General features: G+C 36.5%; 2 protein-coding genes across 4 annotated transcripts in view; one reads left to right on the top strand and one right to left on the bottom strand.

Annotated features, from left to right (window-relative positions):
• Window positions 1-19,658, bottom strand: part of LOC133529043 (gustatory receptor for sugar taste 43a-like) — a 66,014-nt gene that overhangs the window by 9,645 nt on the left and 36,711 nt on the right. For 2 of the 3 annotated variants that reach the window (XM_061866644.1, XM_061866645.1), the window contains exons 1-5: window positions 10,083-11,113; window positions 9,189-9,303; window positions 7,911-7,993; window positions 4,496-4,606; window positions 2,812-2,959 (exon numbers count right to left, since the gene is read on the bottom strand). In XM_061866644.1, the coding sequence (XP_061722628.1) occupies window positions 2,812-2,959; window positions 4,496-4,606; window positions 7,911-7,993; window positions 9,189-9,303; window positions 10,083-10,250 (625 nt within the window). In that variant the 5' untranslated portion in view covers window positions 10,251-11,113. Of the gene's footprint in view, window positions 1-2,811; window positions 2,960-4,495; window positions 4,607-7,910; window positions 7,994-9,188; window positions 9,304-10,082; window positions 11,114-19,658 lie in introns of those variants that run through there. The other variant, XM_061866646.1, reaches the window with a different exon arrangement.
• Window positions 12,099-18,371, top strand: LOC133529041 (cytochrome P450 6B2-like). The gene is given in 2 exon segments (XM_061866637.1): window positions 12,099-13,517; window positions 16,801-18,371. Coding segments are annotated over 2 exon segments (1,578 nt in total). The 5' UTR covers window positions 12,099-12,133; the 3' UTR covers window positions 16,995-18,371.

Below are 19,658 nucleotides of genomic sequence, written 5' to 3'. Positions count from 1 at the left end.
CTATGAAAAAATATGTACATCAATGGAATTCCAGTAAACGTGACTTCATAAAATAAAAAACCGGCAAAGAGCATGTGGGGCCATGCTCAGAGCAGGGTTCCGTAGTTACTCTTCCGTCACAATAAGCTAAACTGGAGCTTAAAGTATGGTAGATTGTTAACCAAGGGATGAACTGTGGGTGTACGTCTTTTTACTATGAAGGGGAAACTTTTTGCGATAACTCAAAAACAGCTAAACTGATCATATCCGCTATAGTTTTCATTTAATGTCTTTCTTAAGCTCTACTTCCAAAAATTTTTTCATATTTTTTGGAGCTATAGTTCAAAAGTTAGAGGGGGGGGGGGCACATTTTTTTTCTTTCGGAGCAATTATCTCCGAATATATTCACTTTATCAAGAAATGTTTGTTGAAGACCCCTATTAGTTTTGAAAGACCTTTCCAACGATATCCCACACTGTAGGGTTGAAGTAAGTAAAAAATTTCACCCCCACTTTACGTGTAGGGGAGGTACCCTAAAAAAAAAATTTTTAGATTTTATTGTACGACTTTGTCGGCTTTATTGATTTATATATCCATGCCGAATTTCAGCTTTCTAGCACTAACGACCACGGAGCAAAGCCTCGGACAGAGAGACAGACAGACAGACAGACGGACATGGCGAAACTATAAGGGTTCCTAGTTGACTACGGAACCCTAAAAACGATAAAAAAACCATATAACTTGACCTTCTTACAAGATTTTTTGTCCTTTGTTTGTTTAGGTTAAGTCTTTAAAACAGTTCCAGATGTTGTTCACGTCCACGCTGTAGTATAAGGTACCTAAGGGTAATAAGGCCTAGCGGTTAAAAAGGCCTAACTCGCCAAATCGTGTTAATAAAATGTGCGGACACAACCATGGCCTTGTTGGTAACACTTTAGTGAACGATCAAGGAACAAAAAGTTCATACTTTCTCGCTAGTAGTCACCTGGGCGCTAATATTGCGTAATCAATTGTGAAAGTTTGCCTCGTGGCACTATTAACAAATATTGGCCTGAAAAAATTGATATTATGATTTTTTACAAGCGTATACACTTACCTTAGGGCCTGTATGCATATTGATTAATAATAATAATAAAATACTTTAGCTTGGGCCCTGCCCCGCTGCTGGCGGCACCCTAGGTTAGGTTTTTTATAATGTGTTTATATCTTTTGTATTGTTTTGTAAGTGTTTTTATATTTTACTTTTATATACATATTGTAAAAAACCTTACGTAAGAGAAAAAATGAAATAAAGCATAGATTTATAACTAGCCTAGATGCCTAGTCTGTACATCCCTAGTGAAGCCATTTCGAGTACGACATTATGTCGCCCTCGTGTCATCGTATCCGAACGGCCCTCGCAGTACTCAAGGTCGAGTTGGTTTGTGTACACCTCCCGGTTATAAATTAAAAAATACAAGAAAGATGGTTGTTTGTGCGGTGAATTGGTGTCACAACACATCAGTGAATAAAAACAAACCGCCTGATATAACATTTCACGCGTAAGTATCCAGTTTAATGTGATATTTTTACGTAATTGTAAATACAAAAATCCAAATTTTCGTCAGCCGCCATTACTTATAAATGTTGCCAGGTGATATGAATTTTTTTTTATCCAAATGAGGCATGACGATTACATTGATAAAATTAATATGCTTACTTTAAGTTCCTTGTATGACTATAGAAAATATTCTTTTTTAGTTTTTCATTCTTTTATTTCAAATTATGTTTTGTCTTTTATAAAATTACAGTTTAAATTCATATTTTTATTTTGTGTGATATTCGTTTTAGATTTCCGACTAATCCGCTTCTGTCTGCGAGATGGACGGAAAAAATTAGATTAAATAGGAACGATGCAATATGGAAACCGACTAAACATAGTCGAATATGCTCTCGCCATTTTGATGAGCAAGTAAAGTAAATTTTATTTGTGGAACACAGGTGTTACAGTTAAGGTCTGTAAAAACGAAACGCAACTGTCACTGTCGCACTTATATGGAAGACTAATAGAGAGACACAAAGCGTTTCGTTGTTCGAAGCAATAGCGATTGCCACCTTGGCTAGGCCTGCAGGTACAATTACGAGTACTGACGATAAATAGTTATTTGTTTTACAAGTGGAAAAGTTGTTGTTTAACCGCTCGTGCTAATATTGCTACTCGAGCTAAATAAAGATCCAAAATGTCGAAAAATGGAATCTTGAGCGTTGCGAGGGTTTCAAGTTACGAGAGTTAAACAAATTTTGCCCCAAGTGAAACACAAAACTTTTCACCACACCAACCCGAAGAAAATATTAGTCAAATAAAATCAAACCAAATCAAATCCAAATGATGATTATTCCAAAGTCAATTCTACCAGCTATTATCTGTGAACATTTGTAAAATAAAAAAATAAACGTTTTTTTATTTAAACATTATTTCACAAAGTACAGAAATGCAAAGTCCTTAAAAGAAACCTTGAAAGCTTTTGCTACAAATTTAATATCTACATACATAACTCCCAAATGATTGATAGCCAAGTATAAGGATGTGGTTAAAATCCATCTATTTTAAGGGGAATAAATGAACTCTGGCAACCCATTTTTGTATATATGTGTGTGTCGCTGAGCGTCGCACGCACACATCGATCGAGTTTCGGCTTCACTTTGGCAGATTAGCCTTATGAGGACTAACTGTCTATGTGTGATAGGTCAGTGAAATAAAGGAAATAATAATAAAATACTTTATAGTGCACTACAATGAAAAATACATGTTACAAACAAAAACAAGGCATTAAGAATCAATAAGTAACTTACATTCTCTGTTTATCTTCTTGGCCTGCAGCACATAAAAGCAGAAGTCGTCTGTGATTAGCACGGTGAAGAAGATGAGGATCGCCAGCAGTATCGCGCAGAGTTTACGCTCATTGGCGGGGCAATATTGGGCTCCTATACTGTTGTCCACCTAAAATCAACCAGTAAGTGTCAAAAAATGATTTTTCATCATACTTGCTCGAAAAATTTCATGCAGTTGCTCTAAGGACAAAAGGCCTATACTCGTATTGTTCCCGGGGGAGTTGTTGCTTTTTTATTTCGTCACTAATTCATATGAACCAAGTATAAATAAGTTTTTCTTTTAAAATACTGATGTTTAATAATTTAATATTTTTATTATTGTTTAAAAATATTTAATAGAAAAAAAACCGTGTAATATAATTTTTCACCTCAGCAGCTCGATCAAGCCTACTTTCGTCACTCCGGAGAGTGACGAAAGTGCGCCTTTCCTCACTCCAGGGAGTGAGACAAGCTTTCGTCATAATTTTTTTCATGAATGTAAATAAATGTGGTTAACTTTACTTGATGTTGAATTTTTTTAACCTTTAATATGTTTTCACTACTGAGGTGAAAAGTTGTGTGTCACACGAGAACAAAGTTATATTACATCTCGTGTTTTTCAATAACACTCGCAAGAAAATCAACACTCGCAAGAAAAACCAACTTTCCTCTCTTGTTGCACAAATACGCAATTTTAAATCGTGGCTGAATGCCGGATGGGTCTATGCCTTCGATGCTTAACTTGTCAAGAAATGTCAATATGGCGGACAAATGTTTGAAATATCAACGTATTTAATAATTATTTGCCTGAAAATTTAGTTTTTTCTTCGCAGATGTGATGAAAAACATTGTGTGTAACTTTGGGGGTAAAATCTGCCTGCGGCTGTCGTGAATTGACTATTCCAATATTTCACTTACCTCCCTCATTACACAATTATATTGTGACTATGATAAATACTTAGGTCTAGTTAGTGTCACCCACGATGACGCGTAGATTTGTCAAATGTAACCTTTAATAACATCTAAGCACGCGTCGTCGTCAATGACACGATCTATACTTCTTCTCATTTATATGGTGAGGAATTGAGGAGTTCCGTTTTCTACCTTCCGACTGTATCATCAGATCAGCTCCATGTTCGAGTAATGTTCCATTGTCATAGAAATAAAGGAAGTAGGTACTAAAACTTTCAACTGAATGGTTATCACTGCACGTACTGTCCTTACCGCTAACATAGGTACCAGGGCATCCGATGCGAGGAGTAACTCATCGACGCCACATCGTCCATAATAAACTTGAGAATCTCCCGCATCCTCCTAGGGACGCCGCACACGCCGGCGCCCTGCGGTGATCACCACTAACGTAGATACCAGGGGGTTAGATGTTGCGAGTAGTAACTCACCGACGCTACATTATCCATATCCATGAACTTGAGCATCTCCCGCATTCTCTTCGGGGCGCCGCACACACGGCACCCTGTGGTGATCACCACTAACGTAGGTACCAGGGGGTCAGACGTTGGGAGTAGTAACTCACCGACCCAACATTATCCATGAACTTGAGCATCTCCCGCATCATCCTCCTAGGGACGCCGCACACGCCGGCGCCCTGTGGTGATCACCACTAACGTAGGTACCAGGGGGTCAGACGTTGGGATTAGTAACTCACCGACGCTACATTATCCATGAACTTGAGCATCTCCCGCATCCTCCTCGGGGCGCCATACACGCCGGCGCCCGCGGTGATCACCACCACTAACACGTCGCATGTCGATACGACCTGCGGCATAAATGTAGTTTCTGAACTTTCTAAAGGTCATTGGATTGTGACTGCAGCAGATTTACTGTTGCGGGTTATAGCAGTGTGGCCCCCTTGAATACTATCTCCATTCTAGTAGTGCCTATAGGCATTAAAATTCTACTAATAGAAACACTACATTGCGCTCGAAAAAACTTATAACTGACGTAGGGGAGACGACCGCCAAGCTAAAGTGGTTACTGGGCGTGTCACGTCTGCCGCATGCATCCGGATAGGTGGACTAGTTTAGCCACCAAGTAGATGCCGCAAGTTAAGTGCGGACGTGCCAGGCCCAGACGGAGATGGCGGAACGACATAGACAGCTCGATACTGATGAAGTTGTCTACTGTTACTGAACTTGCCAGAAATAGCAGAGCGGGAGAGGCTTTTGCCCAGCAGTGGGACACTATAACGGGCTAATTAAAAAAAAAAGAATTGAAAACTGTTCCCAATTTGTATTGCTCGTATTTCAAAAATACATTTCGCAGTTTCCCACATATTTTCGAGTGACGAAATCGAGCGCTCGAAATTCAATAATTGTCCCCAAGTCCCACATTCAATTTCATTGTTAGACTTGGGATAATGGTGGGTCATACTGAAAATTATATCGCTAATTTGTACTAAGAGGCGATGTCACAGCCGAACTGTTTTTCAAGGAAATTTATAGTGTCATCGACCGCGTCGAACTACAGCACAGCACGTTATAACCTTCATGCTGTTGTCACCCCAATATCACCTTGAAGCAAAACTAAAGCATTTCGTATTTAGAGTCCGTCTAAGCTTTATTACGGTCATACTTTAATTGTTGATCCATTTAGGGCCACTTGCACCATCCCACTAGCCCGGGGTTAACCGGTTAAACCGTTAACCCATTGTCAAATTGTACTGGTACCAGGTTTAACCGGTTAACCCCGGGTTAGTGATTGGTGCAAGTGGCCCTTAGGGTTCAAGCTCATTTGGTTCTCAATACTAACGGTATGAAATGTCCAAAGTAAAGTAAACCCTAAATGGCTCAAGAATTAAAGTCCGTGGTTGTACAGTCAGCATCAAAAGTAGCGGATCAAACAAGGTTTCTAAAGTATCTACCATTCTGAAACAGCTTAACAAAATGTGGTGGTTCATTATGTAGAACAATTTAGACGGTAAAAGATATACTTTTGAATGTAAATTTTAGAGATTTATCTATATTTGAAAAAGTTATTTGGAATATCAGATACGTTTGGTGCGTTGTTCTATCCGCTACTATTGATGCTGACTGTACCTACTGGCTTGGAGTTTCTAACCTCTGTCGCTTGCTAAGAGTAAGTAACAGGTCAATTCAATTTTAATTTAATTTAATTCTTTTTGTAATGTGTAAATGTATAATGTATATGGAAATAATTTTCTGGAATAAATTTCATTAATTCATTCATTCATTCATTCAATTCAAACCTACACTAATATGAGAATGACATGGATGTCATTCAGTTATCGTGCATTTCGGTCGTTCTTGTCGGAGTACGTTCGAATTGGCCTAAAAGTCATGCAGCTTGGACGGATTCTAAATTTATGGATATATACGCTTACTTATAACGTTTAACAAAAACAGATGATACGATTGTAACACCACTATACGATTACAAAATAAATGAGCCAGTGGAATTTGTTTTATAGGATAGATATAGAACAAAGAACCCTATCTTTTCTTCTCTTATTTTTATTACACTTCAGTGTTTTATACCGAATCTTTATCACGGACTAATAAATCTCTCTAAGATTTTAATAGAGCACCAGGTAAAATAACAAGCTCGTTAGTTAATGATTGATTAAACATGAAATTCTATCCCAATTTATCATTGTATATTGAACAACCTACTACTAGACGTGACGTGATATTATTGAAAACCAAAATCATTAAATAGGTAAGGTAAATAATAAGTATATAAGTGACGACCGGTTTGGCCTAGTGGGTAGTGACCCTGCCTACGAAGCTGATGGTCCCGGGTTCAAATCCTGGTAAGGGCATTTATTCGTGTGATGAGCATGGATATTTGTTCCTGAGTCATGGGTGTTTTCTATGTATTTAAGTTATTTATATATTATATATATCGTTGTCTAAGTACCCTCAACACAAGCCTTATTGAGCTTACTGTGGGACTTAGTCAATTTGTGTAATAATGTCCTATAATATTTATTTATTTTATTTATTTATTTATAAGCTACAAGATTTGAATTTATTTCATGATTGCGTCTTGAGACATCGTTTTGAGATATTCAAGAAAAATGGGCTCATAATGTGAAAAAATGAGTTAATTTAGCCAGCTATCCATGTGACAAAGGAACTGTCGTTTTAACCTTTTTCCAGGCTGCACAAATCTACAAGGTTTTCCCAAAAAATCCAAATATATTTCAATTAATCCAGCTTTGATGATTCATTTGAAGACAAGTAACATTTCCTGAAAGTGTAATCTAATTTGAACCTTAAATCCGAATGCTAAAGTTGAAATTCTAATAGCGCGTATGTGGTCGATAAATCGTACTATGCCTGGAAAAGGGTTAACACCGTGACAGTGACAGACTCTGTCTCTATCACGCTGTCAAGAGGATCACGTTATAATTATAGTTAAGTAGTTAAGTTTCATAACTAGAAAACTTTGAACGCACCCGGCTTGAAGATCTTGACGCCCAAGCCCTTCTACAAACTATACATACAACTCATCTGGACAGCTCGACTGTGTTTCGTGCTGCCGGACTTTAAAAACCAAATTTGGATTTGCAAGTTACGCTCGCGCCCATGCGCGTTAATAAAGACCCTTTAAAAAAGAACTTCTCAGGATGTCCCCGTCGTCGGATACCTCTGGGAGGAATAGGAGGACATTATTATCATCATCACGAGGACAACTGCGATCATCCCACCTAAGTACCGAGTTCCTTTTAAAAGGTCAACATCAAATCGAATTTTGAATTATAAAGGAATAAAAGATGGTTTCAAATTCAATACCTACATGTGAAAATGACTCTCGGTCGTAGGAAGTTATCCATATTGGTTATAGTACCTACTTATTTGTCAATCATGAACTTGCCAGATTAAAATTTCTTTCTGTACCCCTAGTGTAAATAAATTCGATTTCCAAACGTGACGTACGCGTTTGCGTTTAGTCTCATTTTGTATTAGATTTCGAAAGAGCGCGCCAAGCGGGACGTTTTGGAACCTCAAAATCCTATACAAAATGAGACTTAACGCAAACGCGTTCGTCACGTTATGATGTCGATCAAAGTTACACTAGGGGTACTGTTTATGACTGACCTGTGACATTCGTGACGACATTCGCACAGACAGTTCGACCCCGATGTTGATTTCCGTCGCGAGCCCGAAGATTGTGCATATTACTGAAATTTAATACTAAATTATACATAGATAGGTCGGGTGGGGTAAGAAAAACTATGGGGCAAGAGGAACACTTGTAGGGAAAATAAACATTTAGAGATACTTAAAGATTTTATAAACTAAATAAGATGACTACCTATGAAGCTAATGCATTAATAAAATACTTAGTGCAAACGCATTTTTTATGGCGATGTTTTACGTTTCGAATAGTTGAATACTGTGCAAAATTAATCTTTTTCATCCATATTCTCCTTTTAGGGTTCTGTACCAAAACGGTAAAAAAGGAACCCTTATGCTGCGACTCTCTGTCTGTATGTCACATCGCTAAACATCTCGAGAACCACTTAAGCTATCGATTTGAAATAGTTATGAACAACGCTAACCCAGAAACATTGAAAGTATGTTTTCTTATAACTATGGAAAATGCACAATATGAAGAGGGGGCAAAATTTCAAGTCTACGGACTAGGTCAAGTGGGATCTCATTTGAAAGAGCTCAAATTGTACATTTCAAAACACTTTTTTTTCATAGTATATAAAAAATATGAAGGAAAATGTGGCAAAAAACCATTCCCCCACTTAGCTCCGAAGTTTACCGAAGTAAGATTATGAAATTTTTACATAATATTAAAATTACTATAAAATTTACATGTAAAATATAATTAGACCTCTATCTCGATAACTTTTTCAATTAACAAAAACATTTCCGAATTCAGTACACTTGAAATTTATATGAATTTTCCATGAGATTACATTAAGCTACCGTTTTAAAAAAAAAAGAAGAAAAATTGAAATCGGTTCGAACGATAGAGAAGGAAAAGGATAATTAATTAATTAATTAATAATTAAATATCCATTAATTATCCTCAAAAACCAACATACTAGCATTACATCCCGCAAATTAGTAAGACAATTTGCCGATAGATGGCGTTGTACACAATTATACGGTATAGTATAGGTACGTTTGATCGAAAGTCTTTCGATTTTAGAGTTACACGAGATAATTCAAAGTTTGTACGGAACCCTCGATGCGCGAGTTAAACGACTTCGCACTAGACCGGTTTTTTTAATTATAAAACGTCCGTAATATTCAAACATATTAAATACGTTTGAATTTTCTCATGAAAGTTTCCAGAAATTTTCGGAAATTTAGAGAATGTCCTGCAACTTGCACATTTCTATTTAAAGCACAGCTTACCTAATATTGTGACTAATGTATAACTATATATGCACATAGCGCTAGATATAGTGACTGCGAAGCCGTTGGACTGCGTTTCGAACTTTAGCGGCGCTAGACCGAAGAAACTGGATATCTGGAACAAACATCCACATATAAAATACATTATTTATTTATTTATTTATGTTCACGAGAACCAACAGCTTTAAACTTACAATAGGACAACAAGATTAATACAGAGAGCCAATTACAGGAACTCACAAGTAGTTACAAAGTATATAAAAAAAATAATGCTAACACTGACGCAGACACATGCGTACAAAGTGAGAAAAAAACAATTGAAAATGAAAATACATAGAAGCCATTAAAATAGACCCTAGGTTCGAAAACACTGAGTTCATTAGCGCCCAGAATAATTGAGGTCTCGAAGTTCGAAAGAAAGAAAAGAAAAATTATGGTCGTTAACCTTTCAATCATTGTATACAGATGTCGCTAGTGACGTAGCGACTGCAACGAGAAGATTCGCTGTGAACGAACGGTCAGCGGGTGGAGTTGTAGGCGTTGTAGCATTTTACACATATAGGTACTGTGCCGAACAAAATATACCTATATTGTTTGGTGTTTTCTAAGCCATCAGAATACTAAGTTCTATACTTGTGTTCCCTGGATAGCATTGCACGACATTGCGTTAACAAAATATTTCCTTTGCCAGGATTGATCCTTAGGACCCAAGGATGGATCATATATATATTCAACTTTATCTTGATATTTATATCATTTAAGCTAATATGCTACTAGCTTTGTATGGAAAACCGAACTTGCTGCGGACTCTTAAAGGGCTGCCACAAAAAATCACACTTGGTCGAAACAGCACATAAAGCCCACATTAAATAATAATAAACAAAAACCTCTTACCCTAAGAATACAAGCGTGTGCCCCTCCAACCACGCAATATGTCGACACCTCTGGCTTGGTGTGCTCTCCCGGCATCGGTGCCACCGCTCCATCCTTTCCAGCTTCTACACCTGAAACAAAAGTTTTAATCAGATTTGTATACAGCAAGCGTGGACTCATTCCTGACATTTTGTCGCGGTGTTTTATCTTTTTTTATACTACGTCGGTGGCAAACAAGCATACGTCCCGCCTGATGATAAGCAAGACTGCTCTGGAGTTGCCGACCCTAACATTCCACACCCTCGTTGAGTTCTGGCAACGTTACTCACCAGCAGGAACACAATACTATGAGTAGGGTGTAAAGTTATTTGGCTGCGGTTATCTGTAAGGTCTCTGTGCTCTAGATCCGAATGACTAATAAGAGAATTTCGCGATTTCGTGGTTGGACCCACAGTAAAAGTTGTTCAGTATGACCTATATATTCATCCCGTAAATTATTGCAGATGACTAAATAAACAACCTGTATAAAGATATTAATCTCTAAAATAAATATATAAACTATTATAAATTACAAATTATTATCTATAAAAGCAACGGTAGATTGTTTATACGTCCACGGTCATAAACAGGCACTTAATCGGAAATGCCGCCATATCCTGAAACGTCAGCAGTTTTACGAACCTATAAATACGGGAGACACTTTTATCTTTAGTGTAAGTTCTACGAAAAGTTCTACGATAGCATGTAATATCTCATCGGGTTGACGATGAAAAGTAATACTTGTACAAATACCTATATTAACTTTATTCATTTATTACAAACATAATAACAACCAATTTAAAATAATATTCTAAGACGTAATATTCTAACTTTACCATACACGAACATGCCGCTTGACACTGCGTACCCTACCCGCCTTTTATAATAATAGGGAGAATTACTGCAATGTTCTGTAATTAACGAGATAATTTAATATATAAATTATGTTTGGTGTGATACAATCTCTTTGAACTAACATTTGAAACCTAATAATTGGTTAAAAAAATATATTACTCGACCAAATTAAGAAGGCTTAACTCAGTCGGATACTATAATGAAAAAGCACGAGTGTTTTAATATACTGAAAAAGCACGCGTGTTTAATATCTAGGATAGTGAGCCAAAAATCGGTGGAATAAAAACGTCGTTTTGAACAAGTGTGTTGAATAGTACATTACGATACAAGTGCGAAAAATAGGAAATTCGAAACGAGTGGCGATAAATTAAAACACGACCGAAGGGAGTGTTTTAAATCGACACGAGTTGCGAATTACCTATTCGCACATGTATCGTACAACGTTTTACAGTACATATGGCCCTTTAAATGTTCGACACAGTAACGTAATATGCTACTTCTCGCACTAGTGCTATAAAGTAGCCCCATATGTACTGTAAAAAATATTTGAGCCCATGTATGTAGAACTATTGAACTGTAACAGATATTTAGACGGAATAATTTATATCTCTATTTGGGAAATAATTCCCGGATGGCAGATATTTTTGGAACGTTGTTTCGCTATTTGCTGCTGACTGTACAATAATAGTACATTAAGATACATGTGCGAAAAATAGGAAATTCGAAACGAGTGGCGATAAATTAAAACACGACCGAAGGGAGTGTTTTAAATCTACACGAGTTGCGAATTACCTATTCGCACATGTATCGTACAACGTTTTTCAGTACATATGGCCCTTTAAATGTTTTTACACAGTAACGTAATATACTATTTTTCGCACTAGTGCGGTAAAGTAGCACCATATGTACTGTAAAATTACTTATACCTGTATCATTAATGCATGTTTGAAAAAATAAAGTTAGTTAGATATCAAACAAAATATAACCCTCGTAACTACGCAATATCATCAGCAGAGTCATCAAAAATAAGTACTCCTTGTTGTGTTCGTTTAGTAACTAACATATATTTATGCAAAATGTTGGTCGTCTTAATAGCTCTACGTCCGTAAGTAGGTACGTCGATATATAAAAGACTCGCATATCAAAGTACAACATTTACGTTTGGCATCTTCGACGACATGATCGTTTTAATCCTAATATCGGCCACTGTTGTGGCCCTCTCAATACTTTACTTCATTGCCAATAGAAAATTAAATTACTGGGAAAAAAGAGGAGTACCCTTCGAGAAACCGGTACCTATATTTGGAAATTTTGCGGGATATATTTTATTGAAGGCGTACTGGGGCACAGCAGCCCAAAAATTATGCAAAAAGTTTAAAAAAGAACCGTATTTCGGAGTTTACTATGGTACCGAGCCTGCCTTAGTAGTACAAGACCCCGAGCTGATCAAGCTCATCACAACTAAAGATTTCTACTACTTTAGCAGCCGAGAGATATCCAACTACACACATTTAGAAACAATGACCCAAAACCTGTTCTTCACTCAAGGCGACCGATGGAAGGTGCTTCGACAGAATCTCACACCACTTTTCTCGTCGTCCAAGATGAAGAACATGTTTCATTTAGTTGAGAAGTGTTCGAAGATGTTTGAAACTCTGCTTGACGAAGAAACCAAAAAGTGTCCAGACCTTGATGTCAGAGCGACATCAGTGCGGTTTGCTATGGACAGTATTACTTCCTGCGCCTTTGGAGTCGACAGCAATGTTATGGGAAAAAATTCAGATAACAATCCTTTCAAGATCATGGGTGATCTGATCTTCGAATTAACAAACTACCGAGGATTCAAGATTGTAGCACGCGCTATTTGGCCTTATGTGTTTTATGGCTTAGGATTCAAGACATTCCCTGACGAACTAGACACATTCTTCAACAAACTTCTCTCCGATGTATTCAAAGATCGAAACTACAAGCCTTCCGCAAGGAACGACTTTGTTGATCTGATGCTAAACTTAAAAGGAAATAAGTACTTGTCTGGAGATAGTATGAGTAATGTAAAGTCGGAGTCCGAAAAAAAAGAGCGGATAAACTTAGAAGTGACCGACTAGTTGCTGATTGCTCAATGCATAGTATTTTTCGCCGCTGGTTTTGAAACTAGTGCATCTGTTATGTGCTTTACATTGTACGAATTAGCTAAAAATCCTGACAAACAACCAAGATTGTTCGAGGAGGTGGATGCATATTTGAAGAAAACTGGTGGTAAAGTTACTTATGAGTGCCTGACTGAGTTACCGTATTTGGAAGCGTGTGTGAACGAAGCGATGAGGCTGTACCCTGTACTAGGAGTGCTGGCTCGCGAGGTGGTGGAACCCTACACCCTGCCTTCAGGTCTGGTGCTGGAAAAGGGAATGCGCATTCATCTGCCCGTGTACCACTTGCACCATAACGAAGACCTGTTCCCGGAGCCTGAGAAATACCGACCAGAAAGGTTCATGGCTGAAGAGAAGAAAAATATTGTTCCCTATTCATACATGCCTTTTGGAGAGGGACCTAGAATCTGTATTGGTAAGTTTACTTTTCTTTTTTCAAATTTTAATTTTAAGTGCTAGAAAACTGTAAGAAGATAAATAAATAAAAAAAACTATAAGTATTGAGTTTTCGAAAATTCGGGTTAAAAAACATTTTTTAGGTTTTATTATTTTCTGAGAAAGACTTATTATATACTTACCGTGTTTTTATTGAATTCCGTTAACTTCGGGGTATCGGTAAGTACGTTTAAATAAATAAATAAATAAATCTTTTTTTTTTAATTTTTTTTAATTATTTTCATTTTTATAAAAAGTTATTCAATGTTGCATATCTATAGCGTTGTTGTAACATGGGAATTACATTTAACTCAACTAAATAATTGGAAACTGTGACATATCAATGTTATCTTGAACATCAATTGTCAGAGATAGTATTTACGTTTAGTAGCAAATGTATTAACTCATACTTAACACTAATCAATATGTAAACAGGCCCTAAGCCAAGTGTATACGCTCGTAAGGGCCTTATACGATAAAAATTAAATATTGATTATCTCCGAAATGGAGTTAAGCTCAGGGATGCACCCTTGAAATTAACGGAAATAAAAAAAAACACGGGTATATGGCGCTTAAGCTTAACGAGGAAGCGATTCATATACATACATATGTTATTTTATTAGTGAATAATGGCCAACAAAAAGCTACCCACTTAAAAAAATATACTTACATTAGACCAACTGGTCGACACTTTTATAATTATTTTAAGTAGGTACAGTCAGCATCAAAAGCAGCGGATCAAATAACGTTTCATAAGTATCTACCATTCTGTAACAGTTTAAGAAAAGTGATGTCTTTAATATAGAACAACTAACTGTAAAAGATATACTTTTGAGCGCGATTTTAACAATTTATCTATATTTGGAAAAGTTATCCGGAATATCAGATACTTATGGCGCGTTGTTTCATCCGCTACTATTGATGCTGACTGTACTACAAAGTATAAACCAAAATACAATTTCTTATTTAACTTTTTCCATTCTTAATTCATTTGTAAACCTTAACAGCAGCAAAATTTATATTAGATAAGGCTATCGTCTACGTCAGATTTTTAATTATACAAAAAGCTTCTTGGGTCCTAAACAAATTTAAACAATGAAGAGCATTAAAGTTAAATATTGATTATAAATGTTCCTAATTTATTTATATTAGCGCATTAAAACTTTGTTTACACAGTGATTATAAGAATTTGGTATAATATTCAACTATTTTATTTTATTTATTCATTTTAGGGATAACAAACTATACAATATAATGTTACATTTAGTAGTACGATTAAAATTAACATAATGCATAGCCAACGACATTACCCACAAATTACAACAAAAATATGTAATGGTTGGCACAAAAAAGAACAGTTAATGTTTTGATGTAGGTGCTTATTTAAACAGGGGAAAAAGGTATCCTATGTTAATTACGTCATGCCTTATATAACAAACAGGTAACGAAAAGAAATGAAGTGTTTGCTGAGATAAGTATGTGCATTCGTGGAACATTCTTGCCAAAGAATGTTCCACGAAGGTTGAAGTAATTATTTATTAGGATAGTTGGTTTACTCTAATCTATCTCTTTAGATTTTTATATAAATCGGTATAAAAAACGGTTTAATTTCGTCGTAATTTGAATCTTAAAACGTTCTAGCAATCATCAAAGATGAGACATACAGGTAGTACAGTCAGCATCAAAAGTAGCGGATGAAACAACGCGCCAAAAGTATTTGATATTCCGGATAACTTTCCCAAATACAGATAAATTTCTAGAATTTGCGTTCAAAAATTATATCTTTTACAGTCTTTGTTGTTCTATATTAAACATATCACTTTTTGTTAAGCTGTTACAGAATGGTAGATATGGGAGCCTGGGGCCCGCTTGGCAACTTATTCCGAGAATTGACGTAGGCACTAGTTTTTATGAAAGCGACTACCATCTGACCTTCCAACTCAGAGGGTAAACTAGAACTTATTGGGATTAATCCGGTTTCCAGTGTTGTCACATACAATTTTGGCGAAATGGTAGAACAGGGTGCAAAAATAGGTAGAAATGGGTGGAGTTTAAAATGAAAAATAGGTAGATCTACCACTCAATAGAAGTACATTTGTATGATTGAAAATGTGTATAAAATGTTTTGAATTATTTATGTTTTTAATATAGTGACGTTAGTAACGTGTTTATTAAAGAAATTGAAACATTAGTTAGGATTTCCATTGTTTGTAGGTAATAAACCTGCTTGTATAATCTGTTTCTTTGGCAAGCTTTCATTAAATCGAATCGAAATTCGGTAGAAATTAAGTAATGTTCCGTCACATGTATTGAGAAATGCTTACAATTGTACCATTTTGAAAAATAGGTAGATTTCAGGCTGAGGGAGGTAGATAGGTAGAACGCAGGCAAAATAGGTAGATCTACCGAAAATTTGGTAGATGTGACAACACTGCCGGTTTCCTTACCATGTTTTCCTATACCGAAAAACGACTGTTAAAAATCAAATATTTCGAACATACGTTCTGATAAACTCATTGGTACGAGCCAGGGTTCAAACCCGCGATCCGGATTGAACGCTCGCTCTTACCGCTAGGCCACCAGCGCCTTAGATTCATTTTAGGCAACTTAAATTTTAAACGAATAGATGAAAAATTAGCTTGGATACTGGATATCAATTTTGTTATTGTAAAAAGGCCTTTGTGGACTTCAGAAGTTTCAGTATATCAAACAGTTAACAATATTGTTCAAGAAAGTTCAACAAGGCCTATTATAAACTAATTTCGCCGTCTAATATTTCAAAGTCCTATATCTGAATTTCTAATTCACAGGTCCGAACAGTACCCCTAGTGCAACTTTGATCGACATCATAACGTGACGAACGCGTTTGCGTTAAGTCTCATTTTGTATAGGATTTTGAGTTTCCAAAACGTCCCGCTTGGCGCGCTCTTTCGAAATCCAATACAAAATGAGACTAAACGCAAACGCGTACGTTACGTTTGGAAATCGAATTTATTTACACTAGGGGTACAGGTCGAAGAATCACCTGCAGAAATCTGTATTATCTCGTATACCGTTGAATTGAAAGCTAAGTTATCAAACGTTGTTATGTCAAAAATTGGCTTCTTATTTTTATCAGAAGTGTTAAAAAATAGCGTCACGTACAAACAGGAACTCTCTTAATTGTCTATCGGCGGACCTTATGCCTTTTGTAGTAAGGTAGTGTGGGTGATGGTACCTAACAGTTTTCTGGAAATGCCCTCTAAATTACACTTTGTCTTCAGGAATGCGTTTTGCACGTATGCAAATGATGGCCGGTATGGTGACCCTGCTGAAGAAGTATAGCCTGCGTTTAGCGCCAGGCATGCCACGCGAGGTGGAGTTCGAACCTAGAACCTTCGTCACGCAGGCAAAGGACCCCATTAGGCTCACGCTCACTCCACGCCCCGGGCCGGAGAGGATGTTTGCGAATCTTTAATAATATATTTATATAACCTTTAAAACTTTTATGTTATGAAAACATATTAAAACATAATTTAGGGGTCTATCGCGAATTAATTTTGTTACATTTATACAGTAATTAATATGTGTGGGTGGTTTAAATGTTTACTCTCAACTTTTTCATAGATCGTCCGATGATACACACATCCTCTATCTGCGGCGAAATGTGGAAGAAAAAGTTAGCAAAATTAATTTACGAGAGACTTGACAAAAATATGTTTAAGCAAATATTATTTATATACATCAATTCTCGAAAGTTTTTACACCATGGTGGGTGCTGTTTGTGCGCTCGGTCGATAGGGCAGATGCCGCATCCACTCAGAGTAGGTACCCCTTATACTTGATTAAATCTCTACGGGTTGGCTACAGCTTCGTGCTCGTTTCTCAGATGTCCGGGGTACCATTGTCCCATGTACGGAAAATATATAAATGTCCCATATTATTTTGAACTATATACTTTGGCGATAATATTCAAAACTAATAAAAACCTCTAGGTAAGGTCGAAAGGAAGTAGTTGTTAAGATCCCAGCACCTCCACCAACTTTTTTCATGTAAAAGGATTGGGTACTTTGTCACATGTTGAATATTATGACAAAATTTAGCTAAATGGATAGAAAATGAGCCATCCATTATACAAGAGTAGAATTTTAAAAAATATATTGAGATAATAAAAACATAGAAGACTCCAGTCTCAAAAAAAATTATTTTTAACATTCAAAAAGAAAAAAAGAAATAGTACCATTTGATTCCTAACACTTTATCGAAAAATAAATTGTATGACAACTATATACATAAACGCAACATTTCAGGGCCAAAATGTCAATTTTTTTGATCTTCCAAACATTTAGGAGAGACTAATGTAATGTGAATGTCAATATCATTGAGAGCCGTTTCAATCGTCGAGTGCAAGCGTCATACTTTAACTCTCATTTCTGACCTTTATGTTGCTTAAATGCCTTAAATGCCATGAGTCCTATATAGATATTTGATCCTCAGGAAAATTACGATCGATTGACATTATTTACAAAAAACTGTCAAGTAGCCAATTCGCGAACTTATTCATTACAATCATCTTTGTTCACGATGCCATGCAAAAGTTCTCTCATATTTTTTGTTAGGGCTTTAGAAGATTACAATTTTATAAGCTTAGCTTGAAGTTGTGAAATGTTTTTGAAGTTGATTGCCGATTTTATTTAAGAGGGTAATAACGCGCGTGTAAAAAGTAGCCGTTACGGGCAAACGCAACGGAGCCACGTCGTTTTATCGCTAATTTTAGTTAGTAAGGTAAACAACGTGATTCGTTAGTTTAAAAGGCATCTATTAATGAATTATGCTAATAAATGTATAACTAATTTGTAAGCGTTTTATTAAAATGCCGTCTTAGATATTCTCATAAAGTCAGACCAAAATAAGTTGGCAGCGATTTTAATAACCCAGCCAGTGCAAGTGTTAAGTAAAAGTCAAACAATGTCTGACTTTAAAATAACACTTGCGCTCTTTGGGCTGTGAAAATCGCTGCCAGCTTATCCTGGTCTAAACAGAAAATGTATCATATAGTTTTGATTTCAATTAATCTATGAAGATCGCTTGTGGTTGAATTGTATTTTTTATGTTGCTTTTACTTTTTTTACAGTTTTAAGCCCCTAGTTCACACGAAGCCATATATGGCAGTTACAATATTCAACCCTATTAACAGGTATTAAAGTTCAAATTAAAACTAATAATTTTATTTGACATGCACTAGAGGGATGAATTGTAATTTTATATTGTTTTTTAGGGTACCGTAGTCAACTAGGAACCCTTATAGTTTCGCCATGTCCGTCTGTCTGTCTGTCTGTCTGTCCGAGGCTTTGCTCCGTGGTCGTTCGTTATTGCTAGAAAGCTGAAATTTGGCTTTTGCTTCAACCCTACTGTGTGGGATATCGTTGGAAAGTTCTCTCAAAACTAATAGGGTTCTTCAAGAAACATTTTTTTATAAAGTGAATAGCGTCGGAGATAAACGCTCCGAAAGACAAAAAAAATGAGTACCCCCCCCTCTAACTTTTGAACCATAGGTCCAAAAAATATGAAAAAAATCTTGGAAGTAGAGCTTAAAAATGACATTAAACGAAAACTATAGCGGATATGATCAGTTTAGCTGTTTTTGAGTTATCGCGAAAAGTTTCCCCTTCATAGTAAAAAGACGTACATCCACAGTTCATCCCTTGGTTGTTCAATCTACTATACTTTAAGCTCCAGTTTAGCTTATTGTGACAGAGGAGTAACTACGGAACCCTACTCTGAGCATGGCCCGACATGCTCTTGGCCGGTTTTCTTTTATAGCTTTAAGGCGAGTGACAAAAAAGCGGTGACTTTGGAAATATTTGAACACGTCACACGTGAATAACTTTTATCGACATAGAGTAATCGTTTCTAAAATTTGAAACGGACTGATTTCATATCAATCAATAACCAATATTCTCTCTAATGAGCCTTGAGAAGATCGCTTGTAATTTAGGAGTCGCCGCCACTTGCACCATCCCACTAACGGGGTTAACCAGTTAAACCTGGAGTTACCATGGTTACCAGTACAATTTTACACTGAGTTAGGGATTTAACCGGTTAACCCCGGTTTAATGGGATGGTGCAAGTGGCGTTTAGG

Source organism: Cydia pomonella, chromosome 20 (genome assembly GCF_033807575.1).
Source record: "Cydia pomonella isolate Wapato2018A chromosome 20, ilCydPomo1, whole genome shotgun sequence".
Taxonomy (NCBI): Eukaryota; Metazoa; Arthropoda; class Insecta; order Lepidoptera; family Tortricidae; genus Cydia; species Cydia pomonella.
Note: the sequence above shows the minus strand (reverse complement) of the source record. Positions and strands in the feature narration are given on the sequence as shown.